At 42.9% G+C, this 19,527-nt stretch overlaps 3 protein-coding genes across 5 annotated transcripts; 1 reads left to right on the top strand and 2 right to left on the bottom strand.

Moving 5' to 3' along the window:
• Nucleotides 1-38: 38 nt before the first annotated feature.
• On the top strand, nucleotides 39-6,298 carry LOC118395394 (cyclin-dependent kinase 2-associated protein 2-like). Of its 2 annotated transcripts, none has more exons than XM_035789162.2 (5): nucleotides 39-182; nucleotides 936-1,093; nucleotides 3,544-3,635; nucleotides 3,986-4,106; nucleotides 5,151-6,298. In XM_035789162.2, the coding sequence occupies exons 1-5, from the start codon at nucleotides 103-105 to the stop codon at nucleotides 5,216-5,218; spliced, it is 519 nt and encodes a 172-aa protein (XP_035645055.1). In that variant the 5' UTR covers nucleotides 39-102; the 3' UTR covers nucleotides 5,219-6,298. The 2 variants fall into 2 exon arrangements, with proteins under 2 accessions (XP_035645055.1, XP_035645056.1); XM_035789163.2 differs by having other exon boundaries at nucleotides 130-277.
• A 1,745-nt stretch (nucleotides 6,299-8,043) lies between these two features.
• LOC118395392 (AH receptor-interacting protein-like) lies at nucleotides 8,044-14,747 on the bottom strand. 2 transcript variants are annotated; one of them, XM_035789159.2, is made up of 7 exons: nucleotides 14,579-14,747; nucleotides 11,681-11,863; nucleotides 11,270-11,458; nucleotides 10,639-10,815; nucleotides 10,261-10,402; nucleotides 9,693-9,925; nucleotides 8,044-9,305 (listed from the first exon to the last, which is right to left on the bottom strand). In XM_035789159.2, the coding sequence occupies exons 1-7, from the start codon at nucleotides 14,675-14,677 to the stop codon at nucleotides 9,300-9,302; spliced, it is 1,029 nt and encodes a 342-aa protein (XP_035645052.1). In that variant the 5' UTR covers nucleotides 14,678-14,747; the 3' UTR covers nucleotides 8,044-9,299. The 2 variants fall into 2 exon arrangements, with proteins under 2 accessions (XP_035645052.1, XP_052320427.1); XM_052464467.1 differs by lacking the exon at nucleotides 8,044-9,305 and having other exon boundaries at nucleotides 9,694-9,925; nucleotides 10,257-10,402.
• A 428-nt stretch (nucleotides 14,748-15,175) lies between these two features.
• LOC118395393 (transmembrane protein 134-like) lies at nucleotides 15,176-18,257 on the bottom strand. Its single transcript, XM_035789160.2, has 8 exons — nucleotides 18,081-18,257; nucleotides 17,170-17,433; nucleotides 17,016-17,083; nucleotides 16,792-16,878; nucleotides 16,572-16,648; nucleotides 16,098-16,142; nucleotides 15,929-15,982; nucleotides 15,176-15,552 (listed from the first exon to the last, which is right to left on the bottom strand). Exons 2-8 carry the CDS (start codon nucleotides 17,380-17,382, stop codon nucleotides 15,470-15,472), a joined length of 627 nt encoding a protein of 208 aa, XP_035645053.1. The 5' UTR covers nucleotides 17,383-17,433; nucleotides 18,081-18,257; the 3' UTR covers nucleotides 15,176-15,469.
• Between the last annotated feature and the right edge of the window lie 1,270 nt (nucleotides 18,258-19,527).

Genomic DNA, 19,527 nt, shown 5'->3' with positions numbered 1-19,527 from the left:
GAAGGCGCTGATAAATAGACAGTTTTACTCACCTGCCTTTGATTTTTTTCAGCCTCATTCAGCCAATGACAACGCGCCACCTTATGAATATTCAATGTCTCTATGCATCAACAGCCACGCCCCTTTCAGCACGAGAAAGGAAGCTGCTTTTTCGACCTGGCTGAAAATCTTCCCCTAGAAAGGTACATTTCGAAAGCTGTTCCCTTTGAGTTTTGTTTTCTATTACATTTTGAATGGCAACTTAGATACTTAAACCTATGGAACGCAAATTAATTCGGTAACTAGAACGTTATAACTATGTACCTTGTTGTGCACCTCGCTAGATAATGTTAGCGAGCAAGCCTGTTTCATACCGAATGTGAACCTGTCAGCAGACAGCTAGTTAATGTAACTAGCTAGCTTCCTTGCTAAGTAACTAGCTATGACATGCGCAGTGGTGAACAAAGTAATTTCAATTACAAGTTAGATCACCCCATAACCAGTTTTGTTTCTATTCATTTAACTTTATATGAAGCAAGATGTCATCTCTACGACCTTTGGTCCGGTAACTTGTTAGCGAGCTACAGTTAGCTTGGCTACCTAGCCTACGTTAGCAATAGGCTACGACCAGATGAGGTACCCGCTAAGCTGATGTAGCGAGAGGAAACAGGCACTGTTGTGGTTAATGTTTGAAACCAGTTGGGGTTGTTGGATTACTCGCTAGCTAGGTAACCTAAGGTCTGGGTCTGTTTGCAAACGTCAATAATCCATGACAACGTCATGACAGCCTGGTCCAAATCTGTATGAATTAAACAGCATTCCTCAATCATTGTCATGCCATACAGAACATTCAACAATACTTGCATAGCACACAGTGTATTCTGGACCAGGCTAGACTGACAGTATAGTAAATGAATGTCATACATGAACATGAGACCACGACTTTCTCTTCCTAGCTCCCAGGGGCCCAGCCCACCAGTAAAGCTGTATCAGCACCGGGTCGACGGGACAGACGGAAGCGGTGCGTCGTCGTACGGGGAGGTCCGCAGTGACATCACGATGAGCTACAAACCCATCGCCCCTGCCCCGTCCGGCTCCAACCACACCCCGCCAGGTTTCTACCGACTGTCAATCTGTTATTTTGTATCCACTATAATTCATATTAGAGTCGGCTTTCTATTCCGCAACAAAGCCTCCTTCACTCACGCCGCCAAACTTACCCTAGTAAAACTGACTATCCTACCGATCCTCGACTTCGGCGATGTCATCTACAAAATAGCTTCCAACACTCTACTCAGCAAACTGGATGCAGTTTATCACAGTGCCATCCGTTTTGTCAATAAAGCACCTTATACCACCCACCACTGCGACCTGTATGCTCTAGTCGGCTGGCCCTCTGACCCACTGGCTCCAGATCATCTACAAGTCCATGCTAGGTAAAGCTCCGCCTTATCTCAGTTCACTGGTCACGATGGCAACACCCACCCGTAGCACGCGCTCCAGCAGGTGTATCTCACTGATCATCCCTACAGCCAACACCTCATTTGGCCGCCTTTCGTTCCAGTTCTCTGCTGCCTGTGACTGGGACGAATTGCAAAAATCGCTGAAGTTGGAGACTTATCTCCCTCACCAACTTCAAACATCTGCTATCTGAGCAGCTAACCGATCGCTGCAGCTGTACATAGTCTATCGGTAAATAGCCCACCCAATTTTACCTACCTCATCCCTATACTGTATTTATTTATTTACTTTTCTGCTCTTTTGCACACCAATATCTCTACCTGTACATGACCATCTGATTATTTAGCACTCCAGTGTTAATCTGCAAAATTGTAATTATTCGCCTACCTCATGCCTTTTGCACACAATGTATATAGACTCTCTTTTTTTCTACTGTGTTATTGACTTGTTAATTGTTTACTCCATGTGTAACTCTGTTGTCTGTTCACACTGCTATGCTTTATCTTGGCCAGGTCGCAGTTGCAAATGAGAACTTGTTCTCAACTAGCCTACCTGGTTAAATAAAGGTTAAATAAAAATATATTTCTATAGATGCACCCTCTACACTACCATCTTTGGTTTGGTCTCCACCCATCTCACTGAACTCTCTACCCTACCACAGTGCAGTGGATTCCATTCAATAAATAAGACGAGTGGTCCTATACCTGCACCTGCCCAGGGAACACACTGCACATCAACGGCAAACCTGAGTGTCATATGAACTCAGCAAAAAAGAAATGTCCCCTTTTCAGGACCCTGTCTTTCAAAGATAATTTGTTAAAAAAACATACCTTCACAGATCTTCATTGTAAATGGTTTAAACACTGTTTCCCATGCTTGTTTAATGAACCATAAACAATTAATGAACATGCACCTGTGGAATGGTCATTAAGACACTAACAGATTACAGACAGAAAGCAATTAAGGTCACAGTTATGAAAACTTTGGACACTAGAGGCTTTTCTACTGAAAAACACAAAGAAAGATGCCCAGGGTCCCTGCTCATTTGCGTGAACGTGCCTTAGGCATGATGCAAGGAGAAATGAGGACTGCAGATGTGGCCAGTGCAATAAATTGCAATGTCCGTACTGTGAGACGCCTAAGATAGCACTACAGGGTGACAGGACGGACAGCTGATGGTCCTCGCAGTGACGGACCACATGTAACAACACCTGCATAGGATCGGTACATTCGAACATGACACCTGTGGGACAGGTACAGGATGGCAACAACAACTGCCCGAGTTACACCAGGAACGCACAATTCCTCCATCAGTGCTCAGACTGTCCACAATGGGCTGAGAGGCCGGAATGAGGGCTTGTAGTTCAGTTATAAAGCAGGTCCTCACCAGACATCACCGGCAACGACGTTGCCTATGGGCACAAACCCACCGTCGCTGGACCAGACAGGACTGGCAAAAAGTGCTCTTCACTGAAGAGTCGCAGTTTTGTCTAACCGGTCGGATTCACGTTTATCGTCGAAGGAATGAGCTTTACACCGAGGCCTGTTCTCTGGAGCGGGATCGAGGTGGTCTGGGACGGTGTGTCTCAGCATCATCGGACTGAGCTTGTTGTCATTGCAGGCAATCTCTGTGTGTTACAGGGAAGACATCTTCCTCCCTCATGTGGTACCCTTCTGGCAGGCTCATCCTGACATGACCCTCTAGCATGACAATGCCACCAGCGATACTGCTCGCTCTGTGCGTGATTTCCTGCAAGACTGTCATGGCTAGTGAAGAGCCCGAATCTCTTGTCCTGGGACACATTATTCCATTTCTGTTAGTCACATGTCTGTGGAACTTGTTCAGTTTGTCTCCGTTGTTGAATCTTATTTTCATACAAATATTTACATGTTAAGTTTGCTGAAAATAAACGCAGTTGACAGTGAGTGGACGCTTCTTTTTTTGCTGAGTTTACTACCAACCAATATGTAACAATCCCTCTCACCTGAGAATGAATGCACCACGATGCCACGCAGCCTTTCTGCCCCTGCCTCCCATTTTAAAGATGTTAACCAGTCATAGGGCGCTTCAGTGCGTCTGAATTCTCTCTTTCCTCTGCCTAGGCTCCAGTGTGCCTTCCCCCTCACTCCCCTCCTCCTCCAATTTCAGACCGACGTTCAGTGATTTCGGCCCGCCGTCGATGGGCTTCGTTCAGGTAGGACTGAACAGCCTGATCCTCATCTCCAACTGCTTTAACTAGTGCCTATGCTATTTTAGAAAGGCATGTTAAATATCATGTGATGTTATTCAGGGTATTATATCAATAGGGTCCAGGTATCACTAACAACAAACACAAAGCAGATGGTCATTACTGGTCAATTTAATTGTGTGTTTATTTGCATTTCTGTCAATTCGTAATGGTAATTACCCCCGTATCTACTCGGTATAAAATGACTTTTATCTTGCTCAGGGTCAATTCAGAGTTCTAGTTGTTTTCGCTCTCTACCAGCATATGACCTTTGTATCGTATCCCCCCCCCCTTCTCTCTCTCGCTCTCTCACACAGCCAGTGAAAGTGTCTCAGGGCTCAACCTACAGCGAGCTGCTGTCAGTCATCGAGGAGATGAGTCGCGAGATCCGCCCCACCTACGCCGGGAGCAAGAGTGCCATGGAGAGGCTAAAGAGAGGTACTGCAGCCTGCCCCACTAAACACCTAGGCCACAAATATCCTCCCGAAGCTTGGAGCAAAGGTTGTGGTTGTATTGACATAGGGTGTTTATCAGTACTCCATAGAGGTTACTTTCCTTTTCCCTAACCACAGTGCACATACCCAGCAAGCAGACAGTAAGCACATTAATATTAACATAAGGCAGTGGATGAAAGCAATCAGCAGCATTGCATGGCAGCAGCAGCACACCTAAATCATTGAAATAAGCCAAATAGTATGTTCCAAGGCTTCCTGCATTCAATAAAACCAACAAGCTCAGTCATCAGTTTAAATCCACCAAGTTCAATTAGCAAAATAGCCAGTCCAATCTGACATTGTCCTTTTAAATCCAAAGATGCCCAAATTATGTTCAATTCATGAAACGTAAATGTTATGCACAAAATCAAAATGGGAAATTACATGGTAATGGAATTTACGCTGTGAATAGGATTCACTTTAACATGGATACCAAACAAAAACCATCGTTTTGTAAGGTTTGTTAAACTTTGAAATCAGTGTTTTTTGTTTGGCATACATTTTAAAGTGAAATATCGGAATCTCGTTGTAATTCCGTTAACGTGGAATTGCCCAAATGCAGGACACGTCAAAAATAATGAATTAACCACTACTTGGTGATGAAAGGTAGTCATAGTATTTGAGATGGAATGGGGATTTCTGGACTGACCAAGGCTTGTAATCCCAAGGAAAATGTTTATCTTATGAATAATTACTGAAGGAAATACTTTTCAATGAAACAAACATTTCACCTATGCTTCTCACCCGACGGCCATTTTGTTCTCTACTCACATGGTTATCTGGGCTCCTTGGGACGTCCCAACCCTAAACCCTAACCTTAACACATTTCAACTTCAATGAGGTGACAGTTAATACCAATACTTAGTCCATATGTGTTTACCTGGAAATACCTGCATTTCAATTCACATTCAGGTTAAATGTGGAAATCTCCACACATGAAGTAAAAGTTATAAATCCCAACTTGTGATGTTGTTGATCTGTCTTCTAGGTATCATTCACGCGAGGGCGCTGGTCAGGGAGTGTCTGGCAGAGACGGAGAGGAGCGCTCGCACATAACCCTTTGCAGAATCCCCGTCCCTCGTCTCTGTACAGGCCTTCCCTTGTAACCTTCCCTTGTTCCATTCCCTCTTCCATGTAGTCTCTCATCGCCTATGGGGTGTGTTCAGAGTGTATAACACATTTTGCAGTTGTAGGGACAGTTTGCTCTCAGAACATTCTGTAACTTATCGGTTTAATAGGCACCACAAGGACCTGGTAAATATTGTCTGATCCTGGTTGTCCAGTTCAGTGATGGTGATGTAAAATATTTCTGATGGATTATGGAAAACTACGCCATAATGAAATGTTTATCTGATGAGTTTGATTGTTTGACAATGCCTGCAATGGACATTTCCCAGTTGCTTTGAATGTTCAAAATCATAGTTTAAGAACACTTTTTAAAAGCCTCAGGATAAGATACTCCAACTTTCAAAACAAGTGTTTGGCTTAGACACAGCAGTCAACTAACTAGGTAGCGGTTTCTTTCTCGCACATTCACTCTTATTTGTAAACGATAAGCTAGTTAGTTGGCACATTCTTGTCAAACTGTCAAGTGTAGCTAGCGAGCAACAAGATATGCTAACTACGTTTTTAAAAACACTTGACGGCAAATCAATCCGATTTGACCATTCAGACAAGTCGCATGGCCAGGAATCAGATTTGTATCGGACTTCAAACCACCTTCGAAGGTGGCTTAAAATATCCTATTCCATGTACTATTTGACTGTTCAGACTGCAGGAAAAATAAGTTTTGAATCGGATATGCAAAAAAAAAAAATGTATGATGTGAACAAGGCTTGACAGCATCTTGAAATACCCAGTGCTCTGTTCCACATGCTACCACCCTACACAGTACACACATCAAATCAAACTTTGTCACATGCGCTGATTACAACAAGTGTAGACCTTACCGTGAAATGCTTACATTTTCTACTGTCATTTCTGCTCCATCCTCCTCCCAATGAACTATTACCTCACTACACACCTGAAATCAGTTTTGTTAGTATGGCAATTTTGTAAACCCAATTTTTGCAGTTCTGTACTTCAAAAATTGAATAAAATAAAGTTTTCCAATTAAAAAAAGAGTGTTTCATTTGTATGCAGTGCACCAGGAGGTTGGTGGCACCTTAATTGGGGAGGTAATGTCTGGAGTGAAATGCGTGGGATGGTAAACACATGATTAACATGTTTGATGCCATTTAGTTTGCTCTGTTCCAGCCATTATTATGACCCGTCCTCCCCTCAGCAGTCTCCTGTGATGTAGTGCCTGTAGAAAGTCTATACGCCCTTGAACTTTTCACATTTTGTTGACAGTGCCTCAGTTTCATGCATTTAAAATAAGGATTTCCCCCACATATCTACACCCCATATTCCACACATTTTAAGGAAGAATTGTGTGTTTCGAAGAATATAAATTGGATAAGTCGCCACCCCTGAGTTAACTTGGTGGAAGCACCTTTGGAAGCAATTACAGCTGTGAGTCAGTTGGGATAGGTCTCTACCAACTTTGCACACCTAAATTTGACAATGTCTGACCATTCTTTACAAAACTACAAGCTCTGTCAAGTTCTCTGGGGAGCGTTGGACAGAACTCTTAGTCATGCCACACGTTTTTGATTGGATTTAGGTCTGGGCTTTGACTGGGCCACTTAAGGACTTGACCTTTTTATTCTTCGGTCCCAGGTTTAGCTATCTGGCAGAGGGCAGCAGGTTTTCCTCAAGGACTTTTCTGTGCTTTTTTCTGTTCTGTCCCAATAAGTCCCTGACGATGAGAAACATCCCCATAACATGATGCTGCCACCACCACCGTGTTTGGTCTGCGACAAATGTAACACTGCATTTAGGCCTAAAAGTTACATTTTAGTCAGACCACATACTTCCAACCTGATTCAAGGTGGGCTTCTTTGAGTAATGGCTTCCTTCTTGCCACCCTACGATACATGACATTTGTGGGGTGCTTGGGATATTGTCACATGCACACTGACCAGTCTTGGCCATAAAAGCCTGCTGCTCTTTCACATCGGTCTCTAGGTAGCCTCGCTGATCAGTCTCTTATTTTTAACCTTTATTTAACTAGGCAAGTCAGTTAAGAACAAATTCTTATTTTCAATGACGGCCTAGTGGGTTAACTGTCTTGTTCAGGGGCAGAACAACAGATTTGTACCTTGTCAGCTCGGGGATTCAATCTTGCAACCTTTCGGTTACTAGTCCAATGCTCTAACCACTAGGCTATGCTGCCATCCAGATTGGAGGGCAGCCTGATCTAGGCAGGGTCTTGGTGGTGCCATACACCTTTCACTTATTAATAATCGTCTTGACCGTGCTCCAAGGGATATTCAAGAGGCCTTTCAAATCTTTTTATACCCATCCTCTGTTCTGTACCCAGAGTTCATTTGAAAGCTCACGATTGGGTGTTTGCTTTGCAATTCACCACACAGAGGGAGCCTACAGGAATGGCAAAATGTATCCTGAAATCATGTGAATCACTACAATTTAAACACAGGTGGAGGCCAATTAATTTGGTGTGTGAAGGTGATTTGGGATCGCTAGTACAAGGGACGTGGATACTTGTCCAACCAAGCTATCAGTTCACAATTTCTTTTGATTAAAAAAACAAACATTTTTGACTTGGAAACTTCCAAGTGGGGAAGGATGTGAAGATCAGTGGATAAAAAAAATTAGTTTTAATTCCAGGCTATAAAGCAACAAAAGGTGAACATTTAAAAAGGGGATGTAGACTTTCTATAGGGACTGTGTGTGTGTGTGGAGATCTTGATGAAGGGGGTGAGCGTGCTCACACGCAAGCATGGGGTCACGGGTGGGTACCACTACAAACACACGAGTAAGAGTTACACCTCTTTATTTGGCTTCTCAGTCATAACATAACAGCAAAAGACGGCTGCAAAAAGCACTCCTGGCTGTCCCGGCGTAGACATTATATAGAAGGCATGATAAGTAGCCTGGTTAAATCAGATTGAACACTGCTCACCAATGAAAACAATATTGAGTGTAGCATTTACTCTGCTTCAACCAGGCTAGGTAAGAACACCCATTTCATACAACTGACACTTGAGTCAAGTCAGATGCAATTTTCACAAATACAAGGGACAAATTAGTTAAATGCTGGTATGACGAGCTGTGTCATTCGTTTGATGTGCAAGCCTATGAAAATGGGCCCTACAGAAGAGCCTCTCGACCTTCTAGTTGATGCTTGCCAGTGAGACATCGCCCCGGTTTCATTACCATCTCTAACCCTTCAGTGACTATTGGAGGCCTGGAAGGAGTAGTCTAAAATCAAGCCTCCGCTTTCACCTATCTATATTGCCTTCGTCTATAGTATACAGTCGTTTCAGTTCGTTGAACACAGGAATGAGCTAGGGGCCAAAATGATGGCCACTATCCCAACTACACTCACTGATGCCAATGACTTGGGCAAATCATTAGCTCTGTTCGACTGACCAAAAGGCAAGTGGCGTTGGGGGTGATGGTTGAGTTGAGGGCAAAACAGTCCATTACAAAATGTCCTAGCTTAAAATATACAGGACTCCAAAGACAGATTAGCAAATGAAATGTAATACAGTAATAATAACATAACAATAATAGATACAAGTGAAGATAAGGAGTAAATAACTTGGATAGTCATATATAGAACATTAATAAGGGTAAATGAGAAAGGGGTGAACACGAGGGATATGGTGGAGACTGCTCTAGTGTCCATACATATCATATATCTTATGATTGTCTCCGAAGTTGATGTCCCAGTCATACTGCCAGAAGTGGAGGATCTCCTGCGTATTCCTGCGTGTGATGTAAATGGCTGTTTGCAGTAGGGGGAAAGCTGAACATTGAAAGTCTGTTGGTGTGGAGGTTACATTTGTGTGTGGGTGTGTAATGTCATTCTACGAATGATAAGTGAATCTAGATGGAGAATATGTGCCATTGCGAGTGGCGTGTGGGTTTTGTGAGGGCATCCCGAAAGTGATGTTTCATGGGGGAACTGAATATGGCTTTGATGTGTGGATAAAACTAAACGCGTCAGCAATGTGTCCACAAATGCTCCTCCTCTCTTCTTTATAACAAAAATAAACATCTTCTTAATTCAACCCTAAAAGAGGGCATAACCGTTTTAGACATTCAAAAAGTACAACATTACAGAATTAGTAATTCAACACTAATAAGGGATGAAATAGTGCCAATTTAAAAATACATCAATTAGTGTAAAGACAGATGGATTGTTAATTTCACTAGTAAAAGAAAGGGTAGATATTTTCCTCACACCGGGTAATCTGATTCTAGATCTGGGAAAAGCACTCAAATAGCATTCATGTATGACTGCTGATATAGATTAGTTTGGCCTTTTAGATTATAATCAATATAGATTATATGGACGGGGGGAGGGCCTGATCCTACGTAAGCACTCCTACTCTAAGATGCTGTTTTAATATGGGCCCAGATTCTAAGAGAAACTTCTAGAAGGTACTCGGCTACTCACCGTGGTAGCGGTGGCCGGGGCGTTGCTGTCGTAGCTGAACAGACTCTTGTAGCGGCCCTTCTCCTCCTTCTCCTTGGAGCGGATCCTCTCCTCCATGGCCCTCAGCTCCTTAGCCACCGAGGGCCCCAGCGATGGGTCCAGCTCCACCACCTTGGCAAAGTCGGCCCGCGCCTCCGTCTCGTTCCACACAGCCGCGTGGGCCTTGGCCCGCTTGAAGTAGGCCTTCACGTTGTCTGTGGGGGTGGGAGGCAAGAGTGTGTCAATGGGAAAGAGACTGGTGTGTTCAAATGTTAAGTTTACACACATTTAAGTTGAGCAGCTGGTAGTAAGCAATAACAGATCAAAATTACTTGTCATTCACTAGCAACAAGCCTGCTGTAGACCGATAAAACAGAACAGCAAAAGTAACCATTTTTTTTTTTTAAAGGGATTGCCTTAAGTAATGACAGTGCGGCAACAAATTACACATTCGCTTTCAGAGCATAGCTTATTGTTATGTGAATTCAGCATATTCACTTGATCCTAAGGCAGGGCTACACCTGAATGTATTCATAAGTTTGTGACTCACCCTCGTATTTGGAGAGGATGGAGGAGCAGTGGTCCAGCACCTCGTAGTACTGACCCTGGATCAGCTGACACTGGCAATAGTTCAGCATCAGGGGCGTGATCATGAGGTCCAGCTTGATCCACCCCTCATCGCCTGGACGCTCCTGATTGGAGGAGGGGCCAAGGATTGGGAGGAGTTAGAAGACTAGCCACTTATTTAGTGGGGTTAAGACGTTCTACAGACAGGGAATGCATAGATCTGCTTGTCATATCAAATGAGAATGGCTAGTTATCTCAACTAAATGAAAAGCATTTGTCTGAAGTGCTCTAAATGTTACCCTATTAAATAAAAATACCTCCAAAAAGCATGGGGACCAGGTTTGAAGTCAGAAAGGTTTACCTTCATCTGCAGGTTCTTCAGACAGGCGATGGCGTTGTGGTACTTCTCAGCCGCTTCCTTCACGTCACCCTTCTTGTACAGGGCGTTACCCTCCACGTGGATCTGAGGCACCACCTCCAGCTTCTCGTCGTCCGTCATCGCCCAGATGTCCAGTCTGAACGAGCCGGGCGTCAAAACCTGGGAGAGAGGTGTCAGTCATATTATTCAGTAAACATGTATTTATGCAGTGAACTGACAGAGGCATGAGTGCTACTTGGGTGATAAAAGGGTTAGAAAACATTTTGATGTTGTGCTTTTAACAAAAACTGTTGTCACAAAATGCTTTTACAGTAACCAGGCTTCGAGCCCCAAAGAGCAAGTAGTAGCACAGTGGCAAAGGAAAAACTCTCAAGGACATAAACGTTGAAAGGAAGGGTGCCATCCTCCTCGATGTCGTGGTCGAAGGTCAGAGTTCATTTAACCATCTAGGTGAGACAGATGTCCATTTACTTAATGCTCCGAGCAAGGAAGATGCTTTGCTCTAAGAAATACGCAGTAGCACCGTGGCAAGGAAAATTCCCTGGATGGAAATATAGAAACCTTGAGAGGAACCAGACTCAGCACATGGAGACGAAATAAGCCCCCCCCTCACCTCCATGAGCTCCAGGGTGAAGACCAGGGGCTGAGGGTTGGCCTGGAGCTTGTCGAGGTCACAGTGGCCCAGGGAGTGGTGTGAGTGGATCTGAGCAATGCCACAGCAGTGTCTCTGGCCCTCCAGGGGGTCCTTCCCTGCACTGATGTTCCTCAGGGACTGGGACACCAGCGGGTACAGGGCTGTATGCTGCAGGGAGAGAAAGAGAAGGAACGAGGATGGTTACATTACATTCACTGGGACAAATTGAGGGACTGGTGGTTATGAAAGTACAATTAAGGCAGTTCTCTAAAACAATTAACAAAACATATTGACAAACCCTGTCAAATTCCATAACGGTAAATGTTTTTGCCACACATTGTATGTGTCTGTAATCCATCCAAGTCAACCATATTAAGATGAGCGACCCACCTTCACGTCACATGTGAAATCTGCCACCTCTCCCTCCCTCATGGTGGCAATGACTCGCTCCCACACGGCCAGCTTGAACTTCTTCCCCAAGATGAGTTCCATGGGCTTGCTCCGGCCCCCCATGGTCCTGGAGTCATCCAGCACTGTGCCATCGCACAAGCTGGAACGGTAGTGAAATATCACCTGTTAGAAAATTGAGGGGATAGAATGGAGAACGGGTATTACACAAGTGGATAAATCATGTAATATACTGAACAGAAATGCAATATGTAAAGTGTCCCATGTTTCATGAGCTGAAATAAAAGATCCCAGAAATTGTCCATATACACAAAAAGTGTTTTTCTCTAAAAAGTTAAGTACAAATGTGTTTACATCCCTGTTAGTGAGCATTTCTCCTTTGTCAAGATAATCCATCCCCCTGAGAGGTGTGGCATATCAAGAAGCTGATTAAACAGCATGATCATTATACAGGTGCACCTTGTGCTGGGGACAATACAAGGACGCAGAAATGTGCAGTTTTGTCACACAACACACTGCCAAAGATGTCAAGTTCTGATTGAGCATGATATTGGCATTCTGACTGCAGGAATATCCTCCGGAGCTGTTGCCAGAGAGTTGAATGTTAATTTCTCTACCGTAAGCCTCCAACGTTGTTTTAGAGAATTTGGCAGTACGTCCAACCGGCCTCAACTGCAGACCACGTGTAACCACGCCAACCAAGGACCTCCACATCTGGGTTCTTCACCTTGCGGGATTGTCCGAGACCAGCCATCCGGACAGCTGATGAAACTGTGGGTTTGCACAACCGATTAATTTCTGCACAAATGTCAGAAACCGTCTCAGGGAAGTGGTCCTACGTGCTTGTGGTCCTCACCAAGGTCTTGACCGGACTGCAGTTCGGCTTCGGAACTGACTTCAGTGGGCAAATGCTCACCTTCGATGTCCACTGGCACGCTGGAGAAGCGAGCTCTTCGCGGCTGAATCCCAGTTTCAACTGTACTGGGCAGATGGCAGACAGTGTGTATGCCGTCGTGTGGGCAAGCGGTTTGCTGATGTCAACGATGTGAACACAGGGGCCCATAGTGGTGGTGGGGTTATGGTATGGGGCAGGCATAAGCTATAGACATTGAATACAATTGCATTTTATTGATAGCAATTTGAATACACAGAGATACAGTGACAAGATCCTGATGCCCATTGTCGTGCCATTCATCCACCGCCATCACCTCATGTATCAGCATGATAATGTACAGGCCATGTACCAAGGATCTGTACACAATTCCTGGAAGTTGAAAATCAAATCAAACTTTATTTGTCACCTGCGCCGAATACAACAGATGCAAATAGTCCGGGTGGCCATTTGATTAATTGTTCAGCAGTCTTATGGCTTGGGGGTAGAAGCTGTTAAGAAGCCTCTTGGTCCTGCACGCTTGCCATGCGGTAGCAAAGAGAACAGTGTATGACTTGGGTGACTGGAGTCTGACAATTTTTGGGGCTTTTCTCTGACACGCCTAGTATATAGGTCCTGGATGGTAGGAAGCGTGGTCCCAGTGATGTACTGGGCCGTACGCACTACCCTCTGTAGTGCCTTTACAGTCAGATGCCGAGCAGTTGCCATACCAGGCAGTGATGCAACCGGTCAGGATGCTCTCGATGGTGCAGCTGTAAAAATTGAGGATCTGGGGACCCATGCCAAATCTTTTCAGTCTCCTGAGGAAAAGGTGTTGTCGTGCCCTCTTCACGACTGTCTTGGTGTGTTTGGACCATGATAGTTTGTTGGTGATGTGGACACGAAGGAATTTGAAACTCATGACCCGCTCCACTACAGCCTCGTCGATGTTAACGGGGGCCTGTTCGGCCTGCCTTTTCCCGTAGTCCAGGATGTCCCAGTTCTTCCATGGCCTGCATACTCACCAGACATTTCACTCATTGAGCATGTTTTGGATGCTCTGGATTGATGTGTACGACAGCGTTTTCCAGTTCCCACCAATATCCAGCAACTTCGCACTGCCATTGAAGAGTGGGTCAACACTCCACAGGCCACAATCAACAGCCTATATGCAAAGGAGATGTGTCGTGCTGCATGAGGCAAATGGTGGTCACACCAAATACTAAATGGTTTAAAAAATTTAAAAAAGTAATGTTATCAGTGCCCAACATACGCAAATCTATATTCCCAGTCATGTGAAATCCATAGATTCAGGCCAAATTCATGCATTTCAATTGACTGGATTTCCTTATATGAACATGACATTTTTTGTTCAGTGTACATGACATGCATTGTATTGATGAAACAGGGTTTTTTCTGTTTTGTAACAGTAAAATGTGTAGTCTCTACATAATCACTTCCCAGCAGGCCGAACATTATTATATACAAACGTTGGACAATAAATGCTGATAAGAGTGAGCTGGTGAAAGGTTTATAATGCATGTCTTTCACAGATTAAAAAACTCCACATAAAAAGAAATTCGCGATTTTATCAACAGGAAAAGAGGCAGAAATTCACACTGATTATCCAACAATACTGTCGATCATGCCGAATATCCAATTAAAACGTATAACTAATGTTTACCGACCAATAAGAGACGAACATCAATGAAAATGTGTCCATCCTGTAAAAGCCCCGCCCTCTTACAGTTTCACCAAGACAATTATCGTTTTTGCTCCAACAATTACTTGTTAGCTGATCATTTCTGTAAATAACAAACTATAACTCTGTCTACCAGAATTAACTAATATAAGGTAATGTATGCGTCACCTCTGAACATGTAAAACCTCGATAATTACGCTCCATGCTAACGTTAGCAGCTAGCTAATAATGCTAACCAATTTAGCCAGCCATATGCATACAAAGCTACTCTTTGAAGGTGGATTAAATGCAGTATTTTATAACTCACCTTGGTCCCATCAGGAAAAGTTGACAGATCTCCTTTGCCAGGACTGATCACTTTCTTCTGAATGCCTTCTGCGAGTAGCTTGGTAGCCAGTTCCTCCATCCTTGTTTCCCCGAGTGTCAAAAAGCAGCCGATTGCCTATCTTCGGGAGCTCGAGAGAAACCAACACATACATTGACGTACATTGACGTCACTGCTGACGGCTAGGGACTTCAAGCAGTTTTGTGATTAGATTACCTTCTACCAGTTGAATGTGATTGTCCATGGATTATTTTTCACCACTCTTCTCCAACATTGATGTTGTTAAATTTTTCCTACATACCAACATAATGCTTTTCAAAAGCTTATTGTAGCCAAAAATCTGATTATTGGATACTCTTGCACTCAGTCAGAATTGATGAGCTACACACAAGCGCAAATACTTATCCCATTCATTAAAATCTGGGATATGCGGCCCCACCAAATACATCAGAAAAAGACCTAATACTTGATCGATAAGTTTGGCACCAAGAGCATAACAGCCATCCTAAAATGCCCATACTATTCGCATTGCATTACTGCAACACCAGCGCTACTAACAAACACTGACTCATGGAGACCTTCTAAAAGTAATATACAAAAAACGTTTATTGTAGTTTCACAGTCATTATTTACTCATGAGACATGACAAACTGGGAAAATCAGACTCCTTTCTCTTCCATACAGGATGTGCAGGAAGCTTATTGAGGCACAAAGTAGTGGTTGAGTCCGTAGTAGTGGTCAGTATAAAGACAGGGTAAAAAGGTTTTACAAAATAAGAAAAGACATCCATGGAACAATATCTTTCTGTTACATAATTGAAAAAAGTATGATTCTGGAAATTGGACAAAAAAAAAAAAGGTGTAGTGCAATAGGTCATTTTTCAAAATAGGGCAAGTAGAAGAACTTGAAGCCTCTTCTTCCCCGAACCGCACAGCTGATGTAAATCACATGGTACACTGAGGGAGGAGAGAAAACAATAACCACACTGTTTTAATAATTTCTGTCGTAAATATATGAAGGTATGCAGTCATTGTAAAATAATAATGTGTTCTTAACTGACTTGCCTAGTTAAATAAAGGTCAAATGAAAATAGTAATGCACATGTTGCCTGTACGTTATTTAATCTGCAGATTACTTGTATCAACATACAGTGACAAGTATGTGACAGTGGGGACTCATACAGACCATTACACGAATGTTTAAGTTAACATTCCTCCCAAATGCACTGTCCAGACATTATGATTAAAAACACAGGAGAAAAGCATGCAAGACATGTGAAACATAAAATACATTGGACAACACAACCAAGTCAAGGTAAAGTAGCTATATTACCCCCAGGAATGAAGAGAAGAAATCCAGGGACGAAGAAAATGGCACTTGAGACCCCTGTGGAAAAGGTCAAAGATCAAGTTGTCAAAGCCCACAGTAAAAGACAACCAACCAAGAACAGACATCTTCACTGATTTGTGAAAACACACCCCACATTAACTGAGTCTCTTACCTGCATCCGGATTCAATTGTATTACGACACCAGTGAAAATGAGAGCTGAGAGAAAGAAAACATGGAAATTGAATGAAAAGGCAATATCTCATGATAACTAACAGATATGAGAAGGAATTAATCTGAGAAAAAATTTGGAGCATGAATACATTACAATGGCTGACAATCGGTGGTAAAAAAAAAACAAGACATATCTATAAAATATAAAGCGCCGTACACAAACTAAATGTTTGACTGCAGTGTTCCCCAACCCATTCCTGGGCTCCGCACAATTTTTTTTTGTAGCCTAGTAATAACACACACAATTCAACGTATCAGCAAACCTTTGGTTAGTTGAATCAATTGTGTTACTGCTGGGCTGATACAAAAGTGTGCACAACTTGCGCATTCCCCCAGGAATGGATTGGTGAAAAACACTGCTGCAGGAGAATCGTGGGAGGTGTCATTTTATTCAGCAGAGGTGGTGTGACTTACCGACTCCAGTGACGAGGAGAAGGAATGAAGCGAGGACCACTCTTCTGTTCTTCTTCACCAGAGGATGAGACGTCCATCTGAGGAAAAAGTCAGGGTTTTTGTTAGTCGTTGTAGGTGATTGATGGTGTGTGAGTACATCCTTGATCTTATGCATGATTGTGGGCATGGTTCAGTGTAAATGCCTTCTTGTGAATTACTGTTTGTGTGCGTAGTTAAATACCCGCAGCACTGTGCAGAGAGCTGGGTGACAGAACTCAAGGTGCTGAACGACCACTGGGAGCTGCAGTAAGACAGAGTAGCAGGATCACTGAGGGGGGAAAAAAATGGAATGTTGTACATCTTTATTGATAACATAGAAAACAAGGAACACACATTAACATTTGAGTATGCCATTCGCATCTAGGTAATACCAGATGCAATCACAACACGCCAATGAAGACACACCTGATTTTGAATAAGTTATTGAAAGAGGAATTGCCATTGCTGCCTAAGACTTCTTCATTTTCCAGATTCTGTGCGAGCAGAGAGAGTAAAATGTTAGGTCACCACCACACATTACACCCTGGTATCACTTTGTGTGTGTATGATGGGGCATCACCTGGTACTTCAGACTGCTGCTGTGGTCGGGGGAGCCGACCACAGCAGAGGCCGGGTGAGTCTGGGGTTTGGCAAAGGACAGGGTACCGAACGTCATCTCTCCCCCCTCTCTGTCTTTCTCTCGGCCCTTCCATCCTTCTTTTTCTCCATCGGACACCCCTTCGTCCTCTCCCTCCAGCACAAACGCGTCATCGATACTGAACTGCGTTGCCATAGCTGGCGGTTGCCAGTACTCACACCTTGCTGCTGCTTTGGTTGATATACACTGTGGGTTGAGGGGGAAATTCAGCAAACAATCAATGTACAAAAGCAGATTTTCTACCCAAGGGCAATATATGTGGACGTCAACATAGGGCTCTGATCGAGGCTAGACTAAAGTTATGGGTTAAGTGGATTCGTCTTGTGTTACCTGTTCGACATGTGTGAAATAGACATCATACAGACTTTGGATTAATGATTAGCCACATTGAAGTTTAGGCTGCATGTCGTTTTCAACATAGAAAATTCTGCGATTTTTATTCGATATTTTTTCCATTCGTATTTGTAACGTTCATCTGAACTAAACAGATCTTGCGTAAATCTTTGATAAACCAAATTGTTTACAACTCCATTCACTGTACCCTCCAACCCTGCGATTTGCAAACACGTTTTTCGTAGATAAGGACATTAAGCGGCATACGTTACTAGTAACGTTATCCGTTTGAAAAACGTTATAAGTGGTAGAAATAACATAAACCAAAAACGTTGCTGACTAATAATCACAAATGCGTTTGTCGTTAATGTACATTATCTGAAGCTCTGATATACATTATTGGAAACATTTAAAAGCCACTTTTAATAGCTACTTTAGCACTGTTGCTTTGTCTACATTGTTTGGTTGCACTGCTCCGCTAACGGCTAGCAAAAACTTACTCTTTTTCAGGCGATTTAACTTTGACTTTCCGTTTTCAAATAATTACATTATTTACTGTAAACTTTTGTTTGCAATATGTCACACAATCACAACATACGGACAGCAAAAACTTCCCAAAACTTTAAGCTTCGTATTTGCATCCGGTTCCGGATTGAACATGACTGAGTGAAAAGTATTGGGATTCTAATACGCCCAAAATGAAAAGACTCTACTAATCGATCACTGGCTTGCAATGTCGATATATCATGAATTTGGGGTAAAAAAAAGTATTATCCACAAAATAACACATGAATGTGTATTTTCATACGTTCATGTTATGTTTATAGCATAACAACAAGCGTCACACGGAAATGTTAGATTGATGCATATTTGTAAAAAAATAAAATAAATAACTTTATCAATGCTAGTCAAGATAAATATACATAACTATACAAAAAAATACGAAGATAAACTTTAAATCATAAACAGTAATAATACTGGAAAAATATACTGACCAAAAAAATAGATGCAACATGGAACAATTTCACATATTTTACAGAGTTACAGTTCACATAAGGAAATCAGTAAATTTACATTCATTTTGACCTAGTCTATGGATTTCACATGACTGGGAATACAGATATGAATCTGATGGTCATAGATACCTTCAAAAAAGGTAGGGGCGTGGATCAGTATTTGGTGTGACAACCACTTGCCTCATGCATCTCCTTTGCATAGAGTTGATCAGGCTGTTGATTGTGGCCTGTGGAATGTTGTCCCACTCCTCTTCAATGTCTGTGCGAAGTTGCTGGATGTTGGCGGGAATACACTGTCGTACGTGTCGGTCCAGAGCATCCCAAACATGCTCAATGGGTGACATGTCTGTTGAATATGCAGGCCATGGAAGAACTAGTAAGTTACTCTAGAAATGAAATTTTCAGCTTTAAGGAATGCTGTACAGATCCTTGCTATGTGGGGCCGTGCATTATCATGCTGACACATGAGGCGATGGCGGTGGATGAACGACAATGGGCTGGGATGGATCTCGTCACGGTATCTCTGTGCATTAAAGTTATCATTGATAAAATGCAGTTGTATTCGATGTCCGTAGCTTATGTCTGCCCATACCATAACGCCCACCACCACGGGGCACTCTGTTCACAATGTTCACATCAGAAAGCCGCTCACCCACATGACGCCACATACAGTTGAAGTCAGAAGTTTACATACACCTTGTCCAAATACAAGGCTACGGGGCACTATTTTCACATCAAGATGAAAAGTGTGCCCAAAGTAAACTGCCTCCTACTCAGGCCCAGAAGCTAAGATATGCATATAATTGGTAAATTTGGATAAAAAACACTCTAAAGGGATCACTAAAAAGTTAAAACTCAGTTTTTTACAATTCCTGACATTTAATCCCAGTAAAAAAAATCCCTGTTTAAGGTCAGTTAGGTTCACCACTTT

Source organism: Oncorhynchus keta, chromosome 16 (assembly GCF_023373465.1).
Source record: "Oncorhynchus keta strain PuntledgeMale-10-30-2019 chromosome 16, Oket_V2, whole genome shotgun sequence".
NCBI lineage: Eukaryota > Metazoa > Chordata > Actinopteri > Salmoniformes > Salmonidae > Oncorhynchus > Oncorhynchus keta.
This window is presented reverse-complemented; position numbering and strand designations above follow the sequence as displayed.

Excerpts from the sequence above, each read along its gene's own strand:
- LOC118395394 (XM_035789162.2), top strand. The coding sequence starts at position 103 with ATGCATCAACAGCCACGCCCCTTTCAGCACGAGAAAGGAAGCTGCTTT. Across the intron at positions 183-935 it reads GAAAATCTTCCCCTAGAAAG|CTCCCAGGGGCCCAGCCCAC; the intron begins GTACATTTCGAA and ends TTCTCTTCCTAG. Across the intron at positions 1,094-3,543 it reads CTCCAACCACACCCCGCCAG|GCTCCAGTGTGCCTTCCCCC; the intron begins GTTTCTACCGAC and ends TCCTCTGCCTAG.
- LOC118395392 (XM_035789159.2), bottom strand. The coding sequence starts at position 14,677 with ATGGAGGAACTGGCTACCAAGCTACTCGCAGAAGGCATTCAGAAGAAA. Across the intron at positions 11,459-11,680 it reads ATTTCACATGTGACGTGAAG|CATACAGCCCTGTACCCGCT; the intron begins GTGGGTCGCTCA and ends CTCTCCCTGCAG. Across the intron at positions 9,926-10,260 it reads CATCCTCTCCAAATACGAGG|ACAACGTGAAGGCCTACTTC; the intron begins GTGAGTCACAAA and ends CCACCCCCACAG.
- LOC118395393 (XM_035789160.2), bottom strand. The coding sequence starts at position 17,382 with ATGGCAACGCAGTTCAGTATCGATGACGCGTTTGTGCTGGAGGGAGAG. Across the intron at positions 16,143-16,571 it reads TCTCCTCGTCACTGGAGTCG|CTCTCATTTTCACTGGTGTC; the intron begins GTAAGTCACACC and ends TCTTTCTCTCAG. Across the intron at positions 15,983-16,097 it reads ACAATTGAATCCGGATGCAG|GGGTCTCAAGTGCCATTTTC; the intron begins GTAAGAGACTCA and ends CCTTTTCCACAG.